General features: G+C 47.4%; 2 protein-coding genes across 11 annotated transcripts in view; one reads left to right on the forward strand and one right to left on the reverse strand.

Moving 5' to 3' along the window:
• The window catches only part of LOC135896562 (MYG1 exonuclease), a 631,131-nt gene that overhangs the window by 242,841 nt on the left and 364,936 nt on the right, over positions 1-23,354 (reverse strand). The gene's annotated exons all lie outside the window — the stretch shown is intronic.
• Positions 10,575-14,958, forward strand: LOC139049923 (uncharacterized). The gene is made up of 3 exons (XM_070525799.1): positions 10,575-12,171; positions 13,271-13,368; positions 14,145-14,958. Exons 1-3 carry the CDS (start codon positions 10,834-10,836, stop codon positions 14,671-14,673), a joined length of 1,965 nt encoding a protein of 654 aa, XP_070381900.1. The 5' UTR covers positions 10,575-10,833; the 3' UTR covers positions 14,674-14,958.

Consider the following 23,354-nt stretch of genomic DNA (forward strand, 5'->3'; position numbering starts at 1 on the left):
CAACTATATGCACCGGGCGGCCGTCGTAAGGGACGTGTAGGCCAACAGTGCCGCGAACAGCAGATGTCAGTGCACTGGCATGTGGAGCAGACGACGGGGCGAACGCTCTTACGGTGGATCCAGTGATATCGCACTGCACGTCTTAAAGCCTGATCTACAAGTAAACACATTTTCGTGTGTCTGCTTTTGGGAAAGGTAGCCACTTGTACGAGGCAGGCCTCGTTCGTGGTACCAAGTACTAAATAATGTAGTAAACTAGAACAAATTGAGATCCAAGGGCACACCGCCCATGCAGGACGACGCGGTAAAGCTACGATGTGGAGCTCCAGCAGTTATATTCCAGATGTTATTTTGATGTTCACGTTAACATTGTCGCATACTTAATTATGTAAATAGAGGACGTAGGCACACGATGGATAAAAAATGCATCAGACACATACCAGTGTGCATGTATAACGCGGCTACAGGGTGTGTGTGCCACTGGGTACCTGCCCCAGCAGCCTACGTTTATCTGCGGCTCTGCAATGTACTTCTCTGACGTCAACTTGGGTCACTTGAAGTATCATAACATCACGCCTACACGGTGACGTTCCAGTCATGCGATTTGTCTTGCAAATGAGCGCCGGAGTCCAAGTTGTGGCGTTCTTCCAACTCTCAAAAAGCGCATTCTTGCCGAATGTGACCTTCAGCATCGCGTTTATGCTATTTAAGGGCTCGCATAGGAGATATTGAGCTAAAAAGCTATCGCTGCCACCGAAGTGGTACACGAAAACTGTTTTGAGTTTCGCCTTACTCATAGAGTGACGAAGTGTTTCTCAAAAGAATACAAAGATAGCCAGAGTGACATCTGTGGTTAGGAGGAATAAGATGTAGGCTAATGCGTGCGTTATGTGGCTCCAATAACAATGCGAGTGCCAGGTCAGTCATTTTTCATGTAGGGTGGTATCGACACCCAGACGCATGTTTCTCATGCGGACGCGAAGTCCAGTCGAGCACCGCTATGTAGAACGGAATGACCTGTTCTTGTGGGAGTGGTTGCGCTGCGAGACCTTTATTGTGAAGAGACAATGAAATGATAAAGGCGTTCGACTGTATTAAACTTCTTTGACGCGACTGGCACGAATACATCGCGTTCCACATAGCAGGAGCTAAAGCACTTAGGCGTGTGCGCTGCAGCTTCAATTCGGCTACTACAATTAATAAGTTTCTCCCTCGCGTCACGAACGGGAGCGTCTCAGTTTGTACTATTGTCGCCTCATGGCGGCTAACGCTTTGGAACACTGTGCTAAACTGCACCCCTGGCTTCGGGGCCACCATTCATTCCGCAGTCCTTTCCCGGTGGCTGGGCGCTAGGAAGATGCCGCGAGATATTGTACAGCCTTCGGGTTCGGCCCAGCTTGTATCGTATCTGTCGGGAGTAAAAACATTTGCCGACGATTACGACGCTCCCTAATTATAATGCGAACCTTATACGCGTTTTCTTTGGCGATGTATTGGCTGGCGCGGACAATCTGTCTCGTGTGACCCATTGCAATCGGAGCCAAGTCTGGCGCGAATGCCTCGCTAATCCCACTAAAGTTTGTTTGCTTTAAGGTGTTTGGTATCTTCAGCTCCAGTACTTGTTGTGGTAGACGAGAATAAATAGCCACTCACGTTTATTTGTAGGACGTGCAAGGTGGCATTCCCGAGGTTCTAGTGACCTGCGGACACATTGTCCTCCCACTTTCGTATCAGCGTTGCCGTTGTCGAGTCAAGTCAGCCGACGCGCTTCTGGGAGGCCGACTGCGAACAGCCCGCGCTGCACTCCGCCGTCGATAGATCCGTCATTTGATCGTTTGCAGGCTAGGCTGTCGAGCTCGGTTTGGCGTCAACCGCGGTTAGCATGTTAACCGCCGGTTTGCCTGCGGCCAAATTGCCCTCTTCACGGTTAACGGCAACCGCGGTCACGCTGACAGTCTTTCGCCGAGTAACCGCCGCTTCGCCTGCTGTGTAACCGAGATAACCGGGGTTAGCGATGTCGTTAAGGGCGCCCTTGTAACGAGGCTATTATGATTTAGAATTGCAAAAGAACGAGCACCTTTTCCGAAGCATGCGAGGGCTGCAGTGAGCATAAGAGTAAAGACGTGTGAAACGGTTAAACATAGAGCAGCCATATTCGTGCTAAACCCAACTGTGATACAATGTTTTTGAAGCTTTAAAGTAAGGTTAGCTGCTAAGTGCGAAACATAGCTCTTGGTAGTGGCGACGTCGACACTTCGATATCACCTAATCCTTGTTGCCCTTTTGCTACAGATCGCTGCTTCTGCGCGGCTGTACTTTGCACCAAAATCAGCGCAGATAATTGCACGTGCCTACGTGCACTGCGCAGATGACACCTGCATCTGGGCGTCAGAAGTAACTCGGCCGGAGGTTCGCGCAAGGTTAGAAAGGGCTGCAACAATGACGTAAAATTATCTTCAGAGACAAGGCCTCGAAATTTCAACAGAAAAGTGCGGATTCGTCACCTTCACGCGAAACTGGATTACAGGATACCCGGTGTCTATAAATGGCCAGCGTTTTTTCGATTCATCGATTTTTTGGGGTGATTGCCGACCGCGACTTCTCTCGGCGCTCCCATGTATTCTACCTAAGGAAGAGACTCTCATCAATCAGTCACCTTTTCAGGGCTATTCTTGAAAAATCATGGGGACCGTCGGTGTGTTTTATGCTTCAAGTGTACAATGCGATGTTCATGGGTTTCTTGGGTAACAGCACTCCGGTGCTGTCAAGCACCCAGGGGACAAATCTCAGGGTGCCTGAGGACATGCAAGCTCGAAAGCTTAGACCATATCTCGGTCTATACTGCGATACGCTTCAACAGCCACAACATGTCCCATCGCCGGGTGACATCCCATCAGTACGTATGTAGCGACAGACACGCTTAGAGATCATCTTCGTCACCTTTTTCGAGTCAAGTCTGAACGCCTTGCTTCTCCCTCGGAAAGTCGACCAGGTGCAACTTTTTAGGGCATTGTAGCCTCCTACCGTTCCCCTCTTCCATCCCACTTCATGTCTCCACCAAGTCTCCTTGTTATTTGTAGTGCCTCCAGAAGCCTCAAGTGTGGCTGTCCATTCCAGGAGTTGGAAAGAAGTCCGGCTTGCCAACTTCTGCTCCGAATCAAGCGGCTCTATATCTACTGTATGATTCATACTCCAATCGAGCTCACATTTTTACGGATGGCTCTTCCACTCTAACCAGCTGTACTGGTGCGGTAATCATTGCATCGATGCCAATCTGCAAGAATGCCAAGATCAGCCACGTCACAACATCGACAGGATCCGAACTTTCGCCCCTCCGTAGCGCAGTGCTATACGTGCAGCAATAATCCCCGACTCACTGGGATATATTCTGTGATTCAAAGGCCGCCCTGGAATCACTCTTATCATCTCTGCGCCACAGCCCACATGAACAATTGCTTGCAGAGATACGATTACGCTACCATCAAGCGGTGTACCGGGGCTATGACATAGTATTTCAGTGGCCACCCGGGCACTGCAACAACACTGACAATAAAAGTGCTGACAAAGCTGCCCTTCAGGCACATGACGTGTGTGAAAGCACCTCAATGCCATTGCGGAGAATGGATGCAGCGCGGCACCTCAGCGGCCTTACCCATATTATTGCTGTAAGCAAAGTGAGCACAGCGGAGCTCACGAAACGGCGCTTATATGCCATGGACCCGCAGATGACATTGCAGCAATGACCTGGTTATAATGGACGGGAAGAAATGCTACTGTGCCGCTTGCAAATAGGAGTTTCTTTAACAAACGCCCGCTAATTCCTACTTGGAATGGCCGACAGTCCCAATTGCAGCAGATGTGTTAAAGAAATGACCAAGCATCTGTGTGGCTACCTAGCATACGAAGACGAGAAGAGTGTCCTTCGTACAGCGTGGGAGCCCTTAGACAAGCGTCCTCTCACAGAGGAGAACATCTAGAGCACGGTGGACTCATGAGTCTGCTATGTTGTGCATAGGCCAGAAAGGCGCTGGTGCGTTTATTGAAATGCACCGACCTGTATGACCACCTGCGAGTGACTCAGTGATGAACGCTCAAGTGTGAACCAGTGCAAACTGTAAACTTCTTTCTTTCTTCTCTTTCAATCTCCTTTCCCCAGTCGAGCGTAGCCTACGGGGCTCAGCCTGGTTTACCTGCCCGCCTTTCCCCTATGACTTCTCGCTCTCTCTCTCTCTCTCTACGTATGCATGCGTTAATATTGTCATTGCCTCGGCGGTGTATCCTTACATATTAAAATAAAAGTACATCCAGGGCACATGCGAGCTAACCATCACGAACAACTTTTTCCCCTACAAAGCACGTGTATATATAGCTAACCTGAAAAGGTCACAGAAGCAAAACTGGTGACAAAAATGCTTGTCAAGGCAGTTTATTGTACACAAGTGTACATAACTCTTGTGTAAACTTTAGGTTATAAGCCCTAAAAATTAAGTACAATAGTAAAATATATGACAACTTTGCGACGCATAAACCGCGATAACTAGGTTCAGCGTTGCGTTGTAAGACTCCTCGCACTCTGTTCTGACAATTAGTTTTGTAGCACAGCAAAGCGAGACCTATCCGCACCCATACCCTGGTTGCGGGTAACTTCGCTTCGCTTTTGCAGCTAAACGCGACTCTCTATGCACGAACTACGCATGCGCGTCGATACTGTGCCAACGCGATGTTGGCGGCGCTAGCGCCCCTCCGGTGCCGCAATTGGCATCGAAAAAAAAACAGCTCTTGTAAATTCCACTCACAGGGAGAAAAATCAAGAAATTTATTACGTGCGAGAGCAGCTGAATGTTCACACGCGCATATTCCATCTTGAGCACGGAAAAAATTAATGCGGGAATCGCGGTGCACTATACCAACCCAACTGAGCCCTTGACGAAATAATTCTCACGTATAAATTGAGGCCTTGTCAAGAATACTGCGAATATTGTTACAGCGTAAGCTGTCAATACGTACTGCGGCAACTATAAGGCAACCCTTGTTGTTGCGCAATAAAGAAAAAAGTGGCATTAGGACGCCATTGGACTAAAATTATTGCGTCGAGAGCAATGAAATCGTGGAGCAGAAGGAGGAGGAGGAAATAAAAGAGAAGGCAGGGGTGTTAATCAGAAATGCGCCTGATTGGCAGCCCTAATCTGGGGGATGGAAAAGAGTGAATAGAAATGAAATAGTGCACTCGCAAATAGCCATAGCAGCTAGATCGTATCCAAGGCGCTTCGTAGTATAATTTACTTCTTTCGTGAGAAAAAAACCTGATTTCTAGCAAAAAAGGCGGATAATTTTTTTAATTATTTTTCTTGCGTCATGTCGATTTTTACACAAGGAAATCGTGGAAATAAACGAATAAGTTTCTTTATTTTGTTTCCTTGAGGATATTTCGATAATATGCATCAATTTGTTGTGTAATATTCTGAAAAAGTAGAGAAGATTTTTTTCGGAGAACAATCAATGATGCCAATTTATTGCTTGTTAGGGTACCCATATTGACTGTCCGACTGGAATAATAACCCATCGGCCAGACAACACCGAATCCTTAACACAATACTTATCTTAGTAATTCTTACCGTAAGAATCATTCCTGGCGTGTTGTTTCCGCGGCGCCGAGCGCTAAAATGTATAATCTGGTCTAAACGTCGCTGCTGTTCTGCACCTTTGTCGGCGGTACCAGATTGACCGGCCTTTTTTTTGTCGGGCGGTGTCAATATTATCAGGCGGCGTTTGTAACGCCCAGTCGCATCTCACCGCGATGGTCGAGTAACCAACGCACGCTAAGAAAGGGGAAGCGGACCAATTGTAGACGCCGGCACCCCACTGTACTAACATGCGCCTTTCGAGTGAGACGCAGCGTCACGTGGTGCGACCCTGCGCAGCGGCTTTCTCCTCTGGTGACCTGATTTCGGTCCACTGGCCCAACCGGATTATTATACTCTCCACTTCAGGGCACCTCTGGCCTTTCGTGTACCGGTGGATGAATGAAAACGTGTCGCGGTAGGCAATGCCATTCGCTATGTAAACTAAACAAAGGGGGCATCCTGCAAACAAGGAGAGCATCTGATTTTTCCTGTTATAGAAAATCTTGAGGGTCCCCACCCACATTTGCTTCGGTGATTGCCTAAGCTCGGCATACGGAGATTCGAATGAAATCACAACGGAATATATTTGCGGTAAAGCATACCTACGACGTGATGAGGTAAAGCTATTTCAATTTCATTCTATTCCATTTTCTTCGTTAGCCTTCCGCGATTGGTCAAGCATTTTTGGAGCTAGGCTCACTGAACCTGTCTCTCACAAGATGCCTGGAAATCCGCAATAACTTCCCGTTTCAAGGTGACGTGTACACACTGATTATGTAAGATTAGCCTGAACCAAAGAAAAAATGCATTTGTTTCGGATTCTACGCCGGCGTCACCATTAGCGCTCCGCGATTGGCGGAAACGTTTCCGGGGCACACGTAGTTCCCCTGTCTGTCAGGCGACATCACAAAACCACGGAAAATCACATGTCTAACCTGTTTCTACACTCTATTAGCCCCGAGAATTAGGAGTGGCGCCCTCTCGCGAGTGACGTCACGGCCAGGACGCCGCTCGCTCCGGCTCGCTCGGCTGCCGCGCGCGCTCGTTCCCTTCGTGTATGCTTGGGGTATGGCTGGCTCGAGCCGTAACTATTGAAGGATATGTCGGCTTCTTTCTGCTGCCAAGCCTGAACCACAGTTCCTTCTCCTAAAGAGCACGAGTCAATAAAATTTGCGGCCTGGATATCGCAAGCTATGTAGCATTGAAGGAGTCTGCGGGCATTGCAATGGATGTATGAGCCGTGCCTGTACATACATTTTGCGTAAAAGAAGTGTCTGCAAATTCAACATGCGAAGTTGTGTATGATCTCTCACTAAACACTTAACATTCCCTTAGCATTTAGCTATGAGAGACATTGCATTTTACATGGCAGAAAAATTTGGTAATTGGCGTCAACATGTTATCTGATTTTAGAAAGACACTGCCCAGCGAAGCTCTCATCATGATTCCTATTACTCTGGTGTGTTGTTCTATTCAAATATGGCCATTCATTATTGCGTAAAAAAAATAGTTAGGCGCGCATTTCTTATGAAAAAGTTTGCTGCTACTTTCATCCCCCTCTGAAACAGGCCTCCAAAAAAACGAATTGCTCATGGCTGCTAACACGACGGCGCGTCATGTAGAGTATTTACATAGTTAATTCACAAACACCATAGTAGCAATCACCTGAGAGAAAAGTTTCGTTGTTAAGATCGAGAGCCACTCAATTGAAAGTGATGAAATGTTTCATAGTGGCCCTCAGTAGCCTTTATCGACAATATGGCACACCCCTGATCACGTAACGGTAGCAATCGACTGTCCGTATGGCGAGGCACGCTATGTTCGCGAAACCCATCAGTTCACTACAACTTCGAATTAAAACCATAAAGCATGTTTTATACAGCGCCAACTGGTATGGCTAAAGTATTCTCGAGCTACTACACCGCAGCTTAGATTTCCTGTATACAAAAGGAAAATTCAAGCACCTTCTGTCTCACCATGTCTCGATCCAGCGTTATTCAATTATACAAACGGATAACTATTCGCTTCGTCAGTACATATAGGAGAACCTTGCAGGCAAATTAAGTTTGCTCCAATCAAATCGCAAACATTCATAAAGAAAGCACCACAAGCCTTGCATATACTTTCACTTGATTTCTGACCCTCCACCGGGGGAATTTTGATATCTTCAATATGTCCCATACTACTAATCATTGACGCTTCGACTTCTTTCTGGCTGCAGCGATGCTGTCCAGCAGGCATACTTCACTAAAAACATTGGGCCGAGCAGCCTGTGTCAGTTCGCCAAACAGATTCGTCATGTATATTCCTCAAGCAGCAAGCACCAGTAAATTTCTCAAGTGAGTTTGATTTGATTTAATAATTTCCATTTACACACACACATGTACAGAGGAGTGGTAAGTGGAGGTGGATGAGGGAAAAAGTCGCACAGACGCGGCTTGAGGTAACCTCACCCCCTTAGGTACAATATGGCCGCATGGGGTAACACATCAAGCGCCATATAAATTACATTTATATAGTGGCCATAAAACATTGCAGTTATACAGTATATGAAAGAACAGTGAAATATTTCCACAATAACAATGCAAAACACACTGTGGCATTGAAATAAATAAATGATATACACTAGGTAACATAGACAAAAAAAGAGGAACATAACATACATTATTAATCATTAACAAACGCGTTCTAAAGAGGTGAGTTGAACGTGTAGCACGGAAAAGGGAATATATATTGGTACATTCCTATTTGTACTCTGTAAATAGCTGTAAGCCTTCATTAACTTTACTTCAAGTTTCCGCCGCCTAAAAAATTGAACACGTGAAGAACCGCCTAATGTTGTGAAGCAGTTAAAGAAGCAAGTGAGGCGTGTAGAATCTAAGCTCCAGTATTAGTTAAGTCCCTGTGCTACTGCCGAGCGTTTCTGTGAGGAGATGCAAAAATTCGATATTATACCATGAACTACTCGTCGTGAGCAAACCTGTTTTAGCGGAATAAAATCAACGTAACTGCTGTAGAAGTCATATATAGCCAGCTTTGTGACATACTTGTTGCACCGCGGCAGGTATGGTATCATAACTGGATTCCTATAGGCTATGCTCTTGCGATAGTCTATCCGCGTATGAAAAACCCGCAATGGGCTGGTCTGCGTCGCTTCGGCTGGCACTGTAGCGTTGCCTTCGAGAGCTGCATTGTTGTCTAAGAAATTAGCTCTTTGAATAAATGTTCGCAAAGGAAGACGTCGTAAAAATATATTTGAGACGACCACCATAAGTATACAAGCAGAGAGAACGAGGGCGAACAAACGAAAACACCGCAGAAAGCGCCCGGACAACGCCCGAACTGTAGCAGACGACAGGCGCGAGTCCGTGCCCTGACGTCCCGCGAGCGGCGCTCGCAGCGCCGCTCGTGTTCGTTCTCGGGGCTAATAAAGCATTATTATGCCTTACAAAACTGAAATTGCTTTTTTTATAGCCTGAGTGCCCCGTATTGAAAGTAATAGAAAATTGCTGCCCAATTATGACTCCGCCTTGTGCACCCATCGTGCTTACTCCAAGATGGACAAATACAGGTCTACCCGCACGTATTGAATTTGCCGGAAAATAAAAAAAAAGTACATTATGCGAACACAGGTTGACCCACATAGAAAAAACAAGGAGCCTGACGTGTCTCTATTTACTGTAAACTCGGCTACAAAGTTTTTTATAGCCGATGCTATGAGGTGCATCGTCGTCAGAATTGCCAGAGTAGTCGTCCTCGTCAGATGACAAACAGGTTTTCTCGACAACCCTAAGTCGTACTCAGTGCCCTTGAGTGCGTTGCATTTGCAGCTTTTACTAAAGCCATCATGAATAATCTCCAGGCTTGCCTTCCGGCGGCTACCACGGAGAAAGTCCGTTAACTTGGTAATTCTGGTAGCTTTGTTCACGAATATAGGAGTAGGTCGAGTTTCTTTCGTAAGCAATATAGGTCCTTGTCTCCCTCAGGGTAACTTAAAAAGAAGGAAAAAGTAGCCTTATGTTCGAGTAGAGATAGTATTCCGAGCTACCAGCGAGAATTGATTTGTATGCCCGTAAAGAAATTTTTTCGTTGATATATAACCGCTGCTGAGCCCTTTTGGCATGTATACGACATCACTGTGCCAAATCTTTACTGAGGACTCGTTTTGGCGGCTATTTCAACACCGGTTGAACGCCGGCGCAATCGTGGACGAGCCGCCACAAGCTAAGCAAAGGGAAGCGGAAAAATTGGAGACGCCGGCACCATTCTCTTCACCCTGTTATCTACATTTACTATGCCAGCACGGCCCCAAACAAAAGCCTCTCGTCTCCTGCACGCTCCCCAGCTTTACTTTGGCCATAATATAAATAAAACCAGTCGCGGTAGGCAATAATAGTCGCTTTGAAACTAAACAAGTCGCCTCCTACAAAGGAGGCGAGCGTTTGATTGAAGTATTGAAACAACCATGAGAATCACCGCGCGTGTTTGCGTCGGCAGTTACATGAGTATACGACATCAGGATAGTGCAATAAAGTCAGAGTGGAATCACTTCACGTTATAGCGATCATGTTCCGCATACTCTGCAGAAAATTTTCTTTGCAAAGTTGCAAGTAGAGCCCTTGTCCTTTCATTCAAGCACAGGCAGAGCCAGGTGAACACTTCCGCGTCACATACTGCGTCGCGGTAAATGCAGATGGGAGAAGCTTGTAAGACCTCTAAAACACAAGCTGGGGTGTTCGCAGAGCCTGCAACAACGTATACCTTCTGCGTGGCGGAACCCTTGCGCTGAGGATGGCTCGTGAGTGCGACGCCTCGCATACGAGAGTGTCAGCCCATGGTCTGCCACTCTCTTTGCAGTGTTCAAAATCTGGTGAGAGAGAAGATATATTGGCGGAATATTAGATGCGTGTTCTTTGCACAATTGCGATGTTCCTAATCATCAGTGTATCGTAATCTGTATCTAATCTGCTCAGCATGCAGCGCGCTCTGTGTTCATGGCACGATACGCCCCCATGTGATAAGGGCGTTACCCGCCTGTTCACAACGTGTATAAAACCAGTGCTGAATAAACGCTGGGGCTCACTTTTGCCCAGCAAGTGACACACGACGTGTCGTCGTCTGCTCCACTCGATGCATGGTGTCAGAAGTGGTTAGCATGGCAATGCACTTCCTGCACGACGCGTGAAGACCAGCGATCCTGTGGCGGAAAATGGATTTCCTCAAAGCACCGGAGCCGCTCCTTACAACAGGCGACCTGCGCAAGAACTGGCAGCTCTTCAAACAAAGGTTTGAAATTTTCCTCACGGCGTCAGAGGTCGCAGAAAAGCCTCGGACTGAGTCCAAGAAGACAGCGTTGCTTTTGAGCGTCGCGGGCGCAGAGGCCATTGAAGTCTTTAACACCTTCACGTTTGCAGCAGGCGAGAAGAACGACGACTATGCCACAGTGATGAAAAAATTTGATGAGTATTGCATTGCACAGACCAATGAGGTTCACGAGCGGTATATGTTCAGGAGAAGAATCCAAGCTGCTGGCGAACCAGTGGAGCATTTCTTACGAGACCTGAAGAATCAAGCACGTGCTTGCAACTTTGGAGCTTTGGCGGAATCGATGGTCAGGGACCAAATTGTGTTCGGGATAAATGACGACACGGTACGTGAAAAGCTCCTCAGGGACAACAACTTGACCCTGCAGAAAGCAGAACAAGCCTGTAAAGCAGCTGAAGCATCAGCAACTCACAAGGAAATGTGGAACCAGGAACACCAAGTGCATCCTATCAGCAGGACTAGCACGAGCCGCGAAAACCGAGAACAGACACGTTATGACTGCCGAAACTGCGGCGGAAAACACTCCCCAAGAAGGTGCCCTGCTTTTGGAAAAACGTGCCGGAGATGTCAGCGGAAAAACCACTTTGCCAGATGTTGTAAAGCGACGGCAGTTGTTGGCGAGTTGCAAAGCGGCCAAGACGATTTCGAGATTCTCGACGTATCCGCAAAGAATGTGTCCAGCAAGCATGACTGGACGGTGGAAGTCCAAATCAAGAACGTGGCAGTTCAGTTAAAGGTTGACACGGGATCGCAGGCAAATTTGTTGCCTTATGGATTATACGCCAAAATGAACCCACAGCCGCCCCTGTACCCCAGCAGCGCGATTTTACGCTCCTACGGCGGAGATGTAATCAAACACATTGGCGTCATGCGGGCCGAAGTCTCTTTAAATGGTTGCATTGCCATGCTGAGCTTTTTCGTGGCACGAAAGGGGCGCCAAGCAATCCTAGGACTTGAGGCGAGTGAACGCCTGGGACTGATTTCACGCGTGAACAGCGTGTCGCAAAACAGCTCTGAAGAAGTGGTTGCCAGCTTTCGTCACCTTTTCACTGGCACCGGCTGCGTCAAACGAGTATACCACATGGTGCTTCGCAAGGACGCCACGCCAGTGGTTCAGAGACCTCGTCGAGTGCCACTGGCTTTAGAGGAGCCACTTCGGGAGGAGTTGTCACGTATGGAACAAGCCGGAATAATTGCAAAAGTCACTGAGCCAACAGACTGGGTGAGTCCCCTTGTTATCGTACGAAAGAAAGACGGGAAGCTGCGAGTCTGCATGGACCCCAGGAAAATAAATGAGTGCCTCAAGCGCGAGCACTACGCGATGCCGAGGCGGGAAGACATAGAGGCCGAGCTGGCCGGCGCAAGAGTATTCACTCGCCTAGATGCAAACGCAGGGTTTCACCAAATTCCCTTAGATGACGAGACGTCTAGGATATGCACTTTTGCGACACCCTTCGGCCGCTATCGATTTTTGCGACTGCCTTTCGGAATATCATCAGCGTCCGAAGTATTTCAGCAAACCCTAAGTGAAATTTTTGACGCGCTTCCTGGCGTTAGAGTGTATGTCGATGACATACTCGTGTGGGGCAATTCCCAACAAGAGCACGACCAACGTCTAAGATCAGCGCTAGACGCGGCAGAACGTGCGGGCCTTACGTTCAATCCAGCAAAGTGCGAGTTTGGCGTTCAACAAATTGAATTCCTGGGCGACGTGATAAACGAAGAAGGAATCCGTCCAAATGCATCCCATGTTGAGTGCATGTTGCAGATGGCACCCCCTAGTGATAAACTAGCAGTTCAACGCATGCTGGGTGTCGTGAACTATTTTGGAAAGTTTTTGCCAACACTAGCAGAAAGGACAACGCTTCTCAGAAGCTTGCTAAAAAAAGACACTGTTTTCGAATGGTCGGCAAATCACGAAAAAGAGTGGAGAGCGCTGTGCGACAGCCTTAGCAAGCAGCCCTTGCTATCAGTTTTTGACCCTGAAAAAGAAACCAGGTTATCATGCGATGCGTCACAAAACGGAATCGGTGCTGCCTTGCTGCAGTATCACAACGGTGCATGGAAACCGGTTGCGTACGTCTCCAGAGTGCTTACTGATACGCAGCAACGCTATTCACAAATTGAAAAGGAAGCAATGGCCATAGTTTTCGGCTGCGAGAAATTTCACCATTTCATGTATGGGCGGAAGGTTGTCGTTGAGACTGACCATCGTCCGTTGATCTCCATATCGCAGAAGGCGATCGGTGACATGCCGCCAAGACTGCAGCGATTTTTTTTGCGTCTGCTACGCTATGACATTTTAATGCATTATGTTCCAGGAAAACAGCTTCTACTGGCGGACATGCTGTCCAGGGCTTCCGTTAAGGGCGCAGCAGATAACGCAGACAACAACAACGACGACGTCGAAGTGCACGCAGTAAGTGTGGTTGATTCTCTTGTCAGCGAAACCACGTGGAAAGAACTGGCTTCCGAGACACGAAAGGACACGCAGCTCGCCGCTGTGCTAAAGCACCTGGAGAACGGGCAACTAATTGAAGGACCGTTCAAGCCTTTTGCCGCTGAGCTATCGGAAGTAAAAGGGGTTCTCTTGAAAGGCTGTAAGATTGTCATTCCGGCCAGTATGAGGCGCGATATGTTGGCAAGAATTCATCAAGGCCACATGGGAATTAATAAGTGCAAAGAAAGGGCACGGCGCCTGGTGTTCTGGCCAGGAATGAACACTGATATCGAGACGTTTGCACAGGCATGTTCTGTATGTAAAACGTACGCTTACAAGTTGCCGCAAGAGCCTTTGATTATGCGTCCGGTTCCAGACCAACCATGGTACCGCGTCGGCATGGACATTTTTAGCCACGCAGGTCGGTCCTACTTGTGTGTTTATGATGCCCTATCGAATTTTCCCGAAGTCCAACAGCTCGTAGACACTTCAGCAAAAACTACTGTAGATGCAGCAAGTGCCATATTTTCCAGATATGGCATACCTGTAGAGGTATGCACTGATAACGGGCCTCAGTTTTCCAGTAGAGAATTTGCCATGTTCTCAAAAGTGTACGATTTCAAACACGTGACCTCAAGCCCGTATTTTCCCCGCTCCAACGGACTCGCCGAAAAGGGGGTACAAGTAGTCAAGAGAATCTTGAAGAAAACAACTGAAGCTAAACAAGACTTTTGGCTTGGTCTTCTCGCTTACAGGTCAACTCCACTGGAATGCGGCTGGTCACCAGCCGAAATATTACAGGGACGCTCGCTGCGAACAACTCTACCAGCCGTTCAGGTCGGACAAAGCCGGCGGGTTGACAAACGCCAGCAAAAAGACTACTCAAGAGGGCCACTCGCACCGCTCAACAACGGCGAAACGGTCAGAATAAAAGACAGCTCATCATGGAGAAGAAAGGCTCGGGTTCTTCAGTCGTCTGGTCAACCAAGGTCATACGTTGTCATGACTGAAGACGGGCAACTCTTGCGACGCAACCGCGAGCATCTGCTGCCAACCAGAGAATCTTTTCGCCTTAGCGGTCCTCCTCACGACGACGAAGGTGTTTTTCAAGAATACGCTGCCCCTGCCAGCACACAACACGACCCAGAGGCGGCACAAAACCCAAACAGCACAGCGAGCATTGTGCCGACAGTTCCGCAACAAGCAGCTGCTCCAAGGACTACAAGACAACGCAGACCACCTCGGCGCTTAATGTATGACGCGAACTTTCAACAAGTGCCGTGACTGTATTCAGTGCTCTGATCTTTGCTGTAGTTTTGGATGTGCAGTGATTCTTTAACTTTCTTTTTGTTCTCCCGAGCTAAAAGCGCTCCTTGTCCTTAGTTTTTTTTTTTTCGTTACGAAGAGGGATGTATCGTAATCTGTATCTAATCTGCTCAGCATGCAGCGCGCTCTGTGTTCATGGCACGATACGCCCCCATGTGATAAGGGCGTTACCCGCCTGTTCACAACGTGTATAAAACCAGTGCTGAATAAACGCTGGGGCTCACTTTTGCCCAGCAAGTGACACACGACGTGTCGTCGTCTGCTCCACTCGATGCAATCAGCCAAGCTTGTATGTTGCACAAATTTCATTTTAATTTGGCATCCGATCTTTGCATATACTTTAGCGTTATCGTCAAGCTTGAAGGATAAGCGTCAGATTGGAGCCCGCAGTACAGTGCCACCAGTAAATGCGCCACCACTCTGCGCACCTGCTGCTCGACAAACCTCTTGCATAGCCAACAACAATATTGAGCTTCGCAGTCGCAGGCCGTTTCCGCGCTTGTTAGGTATAGTACTGCAATCCTCTGGCGCGGTTCCACCTTTCCTTCCATTTCAGAGTGTTCATCGCAGTCGTCACAGCCGTAAAGGCTTGAAGATGGTAATGGGTGACAGCATCAAATGGCCCACTGAGAGAAAGGACCGTCGTCTGTAGCAGCGAACCAGCCCCTAAATTCTTATTGGCTGCGACGCCACGTCACGTGTGTGCCTCGACGGAGCAGAGGGGGTGGCAGAATACACCAGGTGTTGCGTACGGGGAGAGGGCATCGTCGCGACGCCACTTCACCCTCGGTCTCGAAGGCCCTTGTTATTCGCCCGTTCCGTGTCCACGCAAGCTCTAGCCTGCGTTCTAACATCGCGTCGGTAATCGCTGTGAAGAAATAGTGCACATAAATCAGAACAAATTGGAGAGAAAAGGCGCTGGTGGTAGTGGGCTTCGAAGCAACGACCACACGCCCAGAGGCCCATTCTCTAACCTACTAAGCTAAACCAGCTACTCCTAGATCACAGGCCTATGCATAGCACTTTATGACGTCATGCTACTTGGACCAAAAATTCCATCGCCAAGCCCTGCCCGACGGAAGCGGTGACGACAAAATCACCGCGGCTTATTTCAGAGGGTCCCCATAAGCTTATAAGACATTTGGGCTAGATAGCATGACGTCACGGAAGTAAGTGCACTGGCCTTGTGCTAGTTAGGAGGCGTTGGCTAAGCGTCTGCACGCGCTCGCTTGCCCGCTAAACTAACTCGAAGGACCACTCAGCGGCGCCCAATTGGACATTAGTGCTTTAGCATTCAAAACTCATAACGAGTGCTTCGGTTTCCTCGGATTTTTTGGTTGACGTTGTTTCCATCGGATAAATATATGGCTGATACCAACTACATGCATCGGGTGGCCGTCGCAAACGGGGTGTGGGCGAACGGTGGCGCCAACGGCAGAAGTCAGTGCACTGGCATGTGAAGCAGACGACGGGGCGAAGGCGCTCACAGTGCAGCCAGTGATATCGCACTGCAGGTTTTAAGACCTGACCTACCAGAAAACGCATTTTCGTGTATCCGCTTTCGCGAAAGGTCGCCACTTGTTAGAGGCAGGCCATGCTCGCGGTACCAGGTACTAAATAAAGTAGAAAACTAGTGCAAATTGCGGTGTAAGTGCACCCCACCAACAGAGCCCGAGGCGGTAATCTAAGACGTGGAGCTCCAGCATATATACTCCAGATGTTATATTGTTGTGCAGGTTGACATTTTCGCATACTTAATTATGTAAATAGGGAAGCAGGAAGGAAGGCGATGCATAAAATATGTGTAAGATACGTATACCATTGGGTATGTATCATTCGGCAAGTGGGTGTCTGCCACTGGGCACGTGCCCCAGGAGCCGACGGTTATCTGCGGCTCTGCAATGAACGTTTTCTGACGTCAACTTGGGTCTCTGAAAGTATCACTACGTCACACTTACACGGTGACATTTTCGTGACGCGATTTTCCTTGCAAATGAGGGTTGGTGTCGCCGTTGTTGCGTTTCAGACTCTCAAAAAGCGCGTTATTTCCAAATATAACCTTCAACATCGCCTTTGTGCTCTTTAAAGCTTCCATGTTAGATATTCAGTAAAGAGGCTTTTGCTGCCAGCGAAGATGTGCAAGAAAACTGTTCTGATTTTCTTAATAGTCATACAGTGACGAAGTGTTCTTCACAAGACTACAAAAATCGCCAGAGTGACTGCAGTGGTTAAGATCGACAGCATTTAGGTTTGTGCGTGGAACACTTGGCTCCAACAGCACTACAACCCCTTTTGCATGGCTTGTCTAAAGAGACCGAACAGCTTTGTGAGTGCCTGAGAAGGATAAGAATAGTACGAGACGGTAACTCCCAAACACAGTTAATGCGCGAATACCTAGATCTTCAGCGTGAACGCTACCATAGACTTATGAGCTGGTACTCTCGCACCTCTGCAAAGGCGTGGATGACGAACAGGCCAATTTCCGACTTTGAGGTACTGCGGCTGGCTCGTGCGTCCAGCAGGAGGCAGAATGGCAGCTCTTTCATTGAAAGTATTATAATAGAAGATGGCACAGAGAGTGGTGCGAGGCGGGATATCGAAATAATTTTTTGGAACTGGCTCTCAGACGCATTTTCATCGGAAAATATTTATAATGCAGAGCTATTGAGTGAAGAAATTTCAGACTTTATCGCTAACCTACCTCAAGTAGAAGATACAGAAGGCCAGAATTTATTGTATCCAACAAATCTGCAAGAAACTTTGACGTTATATGATCTATGAACAGCGGCTCAACACCTGGTCCAGATGGCTTACCAGTCGAATTTTACCGATCTTGCTGGGAGGAAGTAGGCACTGCCTTAGTGTCGTTCCTTAACGGCATTCTTGCACGGGGAGGTATTCCTAAATCGTTTAATCGGGGCCGCGTAATGCTCTTGCCAAAGCCAGACTCCAACCTTGCAGAACCCTCATCCTGGAGGCCTATAACGCTGCTCAACACAGACTATAATATATTGACAACCCTTCTTGTAAATCGCATGAAGAAATTATTGCCGAAAATAGTCAGTGTACATCAAACATGTTCCGTGCCGGGTCGGAGTATATTTTCGTCTCTCAACTTAACACGTGATATCATACAATACACAACAGCGCGTGAAGCTTCAGGAGTATTAGTAAGCTTGGACCAAGCCAAAGCGTTCGACCGCTTAGAACACCGGTACTTATTTGAGGTTTTACGATGCTATAACTTACCTGAAGTGTTCGTAGACATCCTGCGGATGTTGTATTCGCGAACAACAGCTGAGCTACTGCTTAACAACATTTTAACACCTAGATTTGATGTGACAAGGGGAGTGCGGCAGGTTTGTCCTTTGTCACCCATATTGTTTGTGCTTGCGATTGACCCGTTGTTAAGGCGTTTCAGCGACAGCCCGCTCATAAGAGGTCTTACTGTCTTCCTGGCTAAACAAGTCGCAATACGTAGCGCAGCAATTTTTGCGCCTGCCGAAATCCAGCGGAGGATGGAGCTTGCCGTGCATAGTTACATTGGGTGGGCTGTTGTGCACTAAGAGTACATGTGATCTACTTGATGATGATGAGTACTCCGGTAGGCCACTGCTCCTTTATTGGCTGGGCCATTACCGTCGAACGCTTATGCCGCAGAGTACAGGCAACTTGCTTCCGACGGCGGTAATGCCAGCACCGCAGTATGCTGCGGCTGCGCGCTTGCAAAGCCAGCTTGTACAACTAAGAAATACAAAGTGGCGTGCGACACCAGTTTCCAGGCTTTGTGAAATGTTGTGTGAGAGCTGTACCTCCACGGACAGCTACTACACAAACATGGACAGCTGTGCTTTCACCTGATTTGCCCTCTCAAGTGAAGGATTTTCATTGGCAATATCAGTGGGGCATTCTACCTACATGAGACAGGCTTGAACGCTGGTATATGGAAGCGAATGATAACTGCATATATTGCGCACAAACAGAGACCAACTCGCATGTAGTAAAGGACTGCGTTGTAGCACGCACCTTCTGGAAGCTAGTTGCCAGAATGTTCGGAATATCCATCGTGCGGTCACCACAGCGCCGAGATCGGTTTGCGAGTCTCGTCTACTACAGCGCTAGCTACATTTTGCGGTGCTTCCGTAACATAGCAGAACGATCTCGGCAGTCAAACAGAGCAATGTACCCCAGAATGCGGAAACTACGGGTGATAATATGGGGTCATCTTGAAGAACATTTGTTGAAACTCGGTGAAGCCGAGTTTCTTCGCCGCTGGTCTACGCGGTACATAACTGTCTCCCGAGGCAAAGTCTTTCTACAGCCAGAATAATGCTCAAATCGGTTGCCCGAGTTCAGACTGTGTCTGTATGTGCCCCGAGTACCTTTCATAAATTCGAGGCTGACAGTAATGCTTTTGCGTGGATGCGGTAATGAGTTTTGTTGTTGTTGTTGTTGCTGTTGTTGTGTGTGGCAAAGCCAGTGTCAAGTAGACACCATTTATTATTTCATTTGTTAATCTGTTTTGTTTACATCAAGTGTGGTGTATCACATGTGATGTACTTTATATTGTACTTTTCGTTCATACCACAGTTGTAAGCGTGCCTACGGGTCAATAAATTTCCTTGTCAGCTTCTCTTGCAGACGCAAACTCCAGTCGAGCACCGCTCTGTAGAACGGAATGGCCTATTCTTCTGTGAGTTGTTGCGAATTTTTAAGGTGTTACTATTAGATATTTTTAGTTTTGACGCAGACGCTGTAGTTAGATGCATTTTTCATGTTTTTTTCCGTGTTATTCGTTGGTCATTATTCCCATAGTCGTGCGGGTTTTATCACTGACTGGGCCTTAGGCGTTCGAAGCGTGTTATGTTGTGGATAGTGTGATAGTGAAGCGTAGACGGTACTTGTTATGTCTCGTTTCTTGTCGCCGTTGACTTGGAAAAGACTATACTAGATCAATTACCTCCCGTGCTGATCCACGTGTGGTTCTTGTTTGCTCATTCGATATTATGTGCCAGATATAATTCCTGAGTGGTCGATAGATTGCTGTTTTTTACTTCTAAAGTTTCGTGTGGGATTCGGCGTGAATGACCTACATAAGGCAGGCTTGTTGCGGAAATAAACTTAGTTTTGAGTGGCGCCGGTCCTGTCGTTTGTGTTCTTCTTCTTGAGCCCTGGTCTTCTGCGCCTTGCCTTTACTACTTCAAGCATGAACCAACTAGCCCAAGCAAAACTTTTACTTGAATTATTATGGACGCCACCCGCTTTCCTGACATCTACAGCACGGTACAATTTAGACCAGACGGCATCACTGAAATATTGGTAAAGACCTTCATAGTGCTATGAAGGTCTTTGCTATGAAGAACAATGTTATTCGCGCGTAAACCCGACTGCGATATAATGTTATTGAAGCTTTAAAGTAAGGTTCGCTGTAACGTGCGAAATATAGTCCGTGGCTTTTAAAAATACTTATATATCAGCAGGTTGGAGAGCTGTAGTTTACAGAAATGTTTAGGAAAACCTTGTGGCTTTGCTGTTGCCTAAACGAGAGTCCTATCACGGCGTACCTAACAGTGCGGCTCCACTAGCTACTGCACCAGGCTCACTGTTGTTGTCTATTACTGTTCAACGTGAAACGAGGTGTGGTGAACTCGTCACCTATACACGCGGACGGCTTTCCTTGACAAAGAAGAGAAGGCTATAGAGGCAAATAGCGCGACTGCTACCGCGAAAGCATGTAGTCCCAGAATTCAAGCAGTGTTGGCTGCGTTATTAAAAATAATATTATTAATTATTATAAAAACCAGTGCTTCACTTTCTACAGGTAGCTATGTGAATATGGACAAACCTTACATCTAGGGCATATTTATACTTTTGTTACTCTGTACTTTGCAATGTCGAGTTTTTATACGTGGGAGAATGACGCACCTTTTCGGTGCACCTCAACGGCAAAATAGCGTCTCCATCTTCAGGTGAGCGTTCGTCACCTTCTGGTTCTTCCGTCGTGTCGCCACGGAAGCTTGTGACGAACTTGGCCAACAAATGGCTGTCTAAGCAGACGAAGCAAATGGCACGCAACGTTTATGTTGCGATCACGCGTGACTATCCTAAGCTCACCACCGTCAGCGTGCATAAAATAGTGAGTCAGCTGACCTGCGTGAGTGTGCGTTCTGTGAGTGGGATAAAAGCAGAGACCCTTCGAGGTCCGCTGCTGCCTCCAAAGCGAACAAGACCTGACGTTAAGCGTGGAAGATGCACTGAGAAAGCTGCAAGGACAAGAATGCGCATGTACACCAGCTTCCAGCTTGGTGCAACTGAAATGCAATGGGTGTACCAGGAAGATCCTGAACGCGTCCTGCTTAAGAGCAAGAGAGAGAGAGAACATTAATTTGTAATAAGATTGGGTGGCTTTAGCACGGGTGCAACTCCGATGTCGCCTATTCAAATATTTGTAAAATGCAAAAATGCATTTCCGGAATAACCCCTTGGCCGATGATACAAAACATGCTGTATCTGAGAGAGAAAGGTGCGTTCTAGTGACCGTTCTTTTTAGTTCAGACCTCAATGTTACGAAAACTGCCGAAAATTGCTAAATCTGAAAAAGATAGAAGACAAAAACAGAATCACGAAATTTACAAATCTGTAACTCTACATCAAGAACACATATCCCAGTTCTGTCAATGGCATGTCAGAGAATCTAAAGCGGACAAATTTGGTACATCAATTTCTCTAAAACGCGATTTCCTTATATTGTTCACAAGGGTTTAGCAAAGCCATACTCGCATAATAACGGTCTATTTGATAGCCATATATAACAAGTCAGTTTTGTACATTTAGATCCTCCATCAGATGCAATTCACAGAATTCTGGTATTGTTTTTCGTCCAATTATATAAACTTGATCGTTCCGTTTTCTGGGCTTTTGCGATTTTCAACAATTTTCGTCAAAAAATTGACGATCGAAGCAGAAAATTAGCCACTAACAGTCACACTTTATTTTAGAAAGAAAAAACCTCATCAAACTTCTTGGAGTGGATGCAGAAAAAAAGTTATCTGCAACTACTAAGTACATGACTCCTAAATATATGACGGCAGGATATTGGAATAAAGTCATAGGGGAATAACTTTACGTTATAGCGACCCTGTACCGCATACTCAGCAGAAAGTATTCTTTACAGTCGAGCGTTTCTCCTTTCATTTAAGCACAGGCAGAGCCAGGTGAACGCTTCCGCGTCACATACTGCGTCCCGGTAAGTGCAGATGGGAGAAGCTTGTAAGACCTCTAAAACCCAAGCTGTGGGTGTTCTAAGAGCCTGCAACAACGTATACCTTATCCGTGGCGGAGCCGTTGAGCCGCGTATGGCTCGTGAGTGCGATGCCTCGCACACAAGAGTGTCAGCGCGTGATCTGCCGCTCGTCTCTTTGCAGTGTCCAAAACCTGGCTAGAGAGCAGAGATATTGGCCGAATATTAGATGCGCATTCGTTGCAAACTTGCCATGTTTCTGATGATTAGCCAAGCGTGTGTGTTGCACAAATTTCATCTTAATTCGGCACCTGATCGTTGCGTGTACTTAAGCGACATCATCAGGTTTGAAGTATAAGCGTCAGCTTGGAGCCGCCAGTACAGTGCAGTAATAGTGAAAACTGCCAATAAATGCGCCACCACTCTGCTCATCTGCTGCTCGACAAAGCTCTTGCATAACCAAACAAAATTGCGCTTCACAGTCTGAGACCGCTTCTGGTCTTGATAGGTATAGTACTGCGATCCTGAGGAGCGGTTCCATCTTTCTTTCCATTTGAGACTGTGCACCGCAGCTGTCACAGCCGTAAAAGATTGAAGATGGTAATGGGCGACAGCATCAAATGACCCGCTGACAGAAAGGGCCGGCGTCTGTAGCAGCAAACCAGCCCCTAAATTCTTATGGGCTGCGACGCCACGTGATGTCCGTGCCTCGACGGAGCAGAGTGGGCGGCAGAATACACGTGTACCGAACTGGAACGGCAGGTGTCCCGTGAGGGCAGAGGGCATCGTCGAGACGCCACCTCACCCTCGCTCTGGGAGGCCTTTGTTATTCGGTCGTTCCGTGTGGGCGATGGCTCTCGCCTGGGTTCTAACTTCGCGTCGGTAATTGCTATAAAGAAATTATTGCGCATATATCAGAACAAATTGGAGAGGAAAGGCGCTCGTGGTAGTGGGTTTAGAAGCTACGACCACACGCTCAGAGGCCAAGTCTATTACCTACTAAACTAATCCAGCTTCTCCTAGATAACAGGCCTGTGTACTCTGCTTTAAGACGTCATGCTAATTGGACCGAAATTTCCATCGACAAGGCCGGCGTGACGGAAGCGTGAGACAAAATCACCGCGGCTTATTCGAGAGCGTCCCCATTAGCTTACATGACAGCTGGACAAGGTAGCGTGACGTCACAGAAATAAGTCCACTGGCTTTGTGCTGTCTAGGAGGCGTTTGCCAAGCGTCTCGACGCGCTCGCTTGTTCGCGAAGAGATCATAACTCGAAGGACCACTCGGCGGTGTGCAATTGGATATTCATTCGTTCGCATTCACAACTCATAACAAGTGCTTCGGTGTCCACGCATTTTTTTTATTGACGTTGTTGCTGTCGAATAAGCATATGGCTCAT

This window comes from Dermacentor albipictus, chromosome 9, assembly GCF_038994185.2.
Source record: "Dermacentor albipictus isolate Rhodes 1998 colony chromosome 9, USDA_Dalb.pri_finalv2, whole genome shotgun sequence".
In the NCBI taxonomy this organism is placed as follows: domain Eukaryota; kingdom Metazoa; phylum Arthropoda; class Arachnida; order Ixodida; family Ixodidae; genus Dermacentor; species Dermacentor albipictus.

Excerpts from the sequence above, each read along its gene's own strand:
- LOC139049923 (XM_070525799.1), top strand. The coding sequence starts at position 10,834 with ATGGATTTCCTCAAAGCACCGGAGCCGCTCCTTACAACAGGCGACCTG. Across the intron at positions 12,172-13,270 it reads TCACTGAGCCAACAGACTGG|GAAAACAGCTTCTACTGGCG; the intron begins GTGAGTCCCCTT and ends ATTATGTTCCAG. Across the intron at positions 13,369-14,144 it reads ACGACGTCGAAGTGCACGCA|GTCAACTCCACTGGAATGCG; the intron begins GTAAGTGTGGTT and ends TCTCGCTTACAG.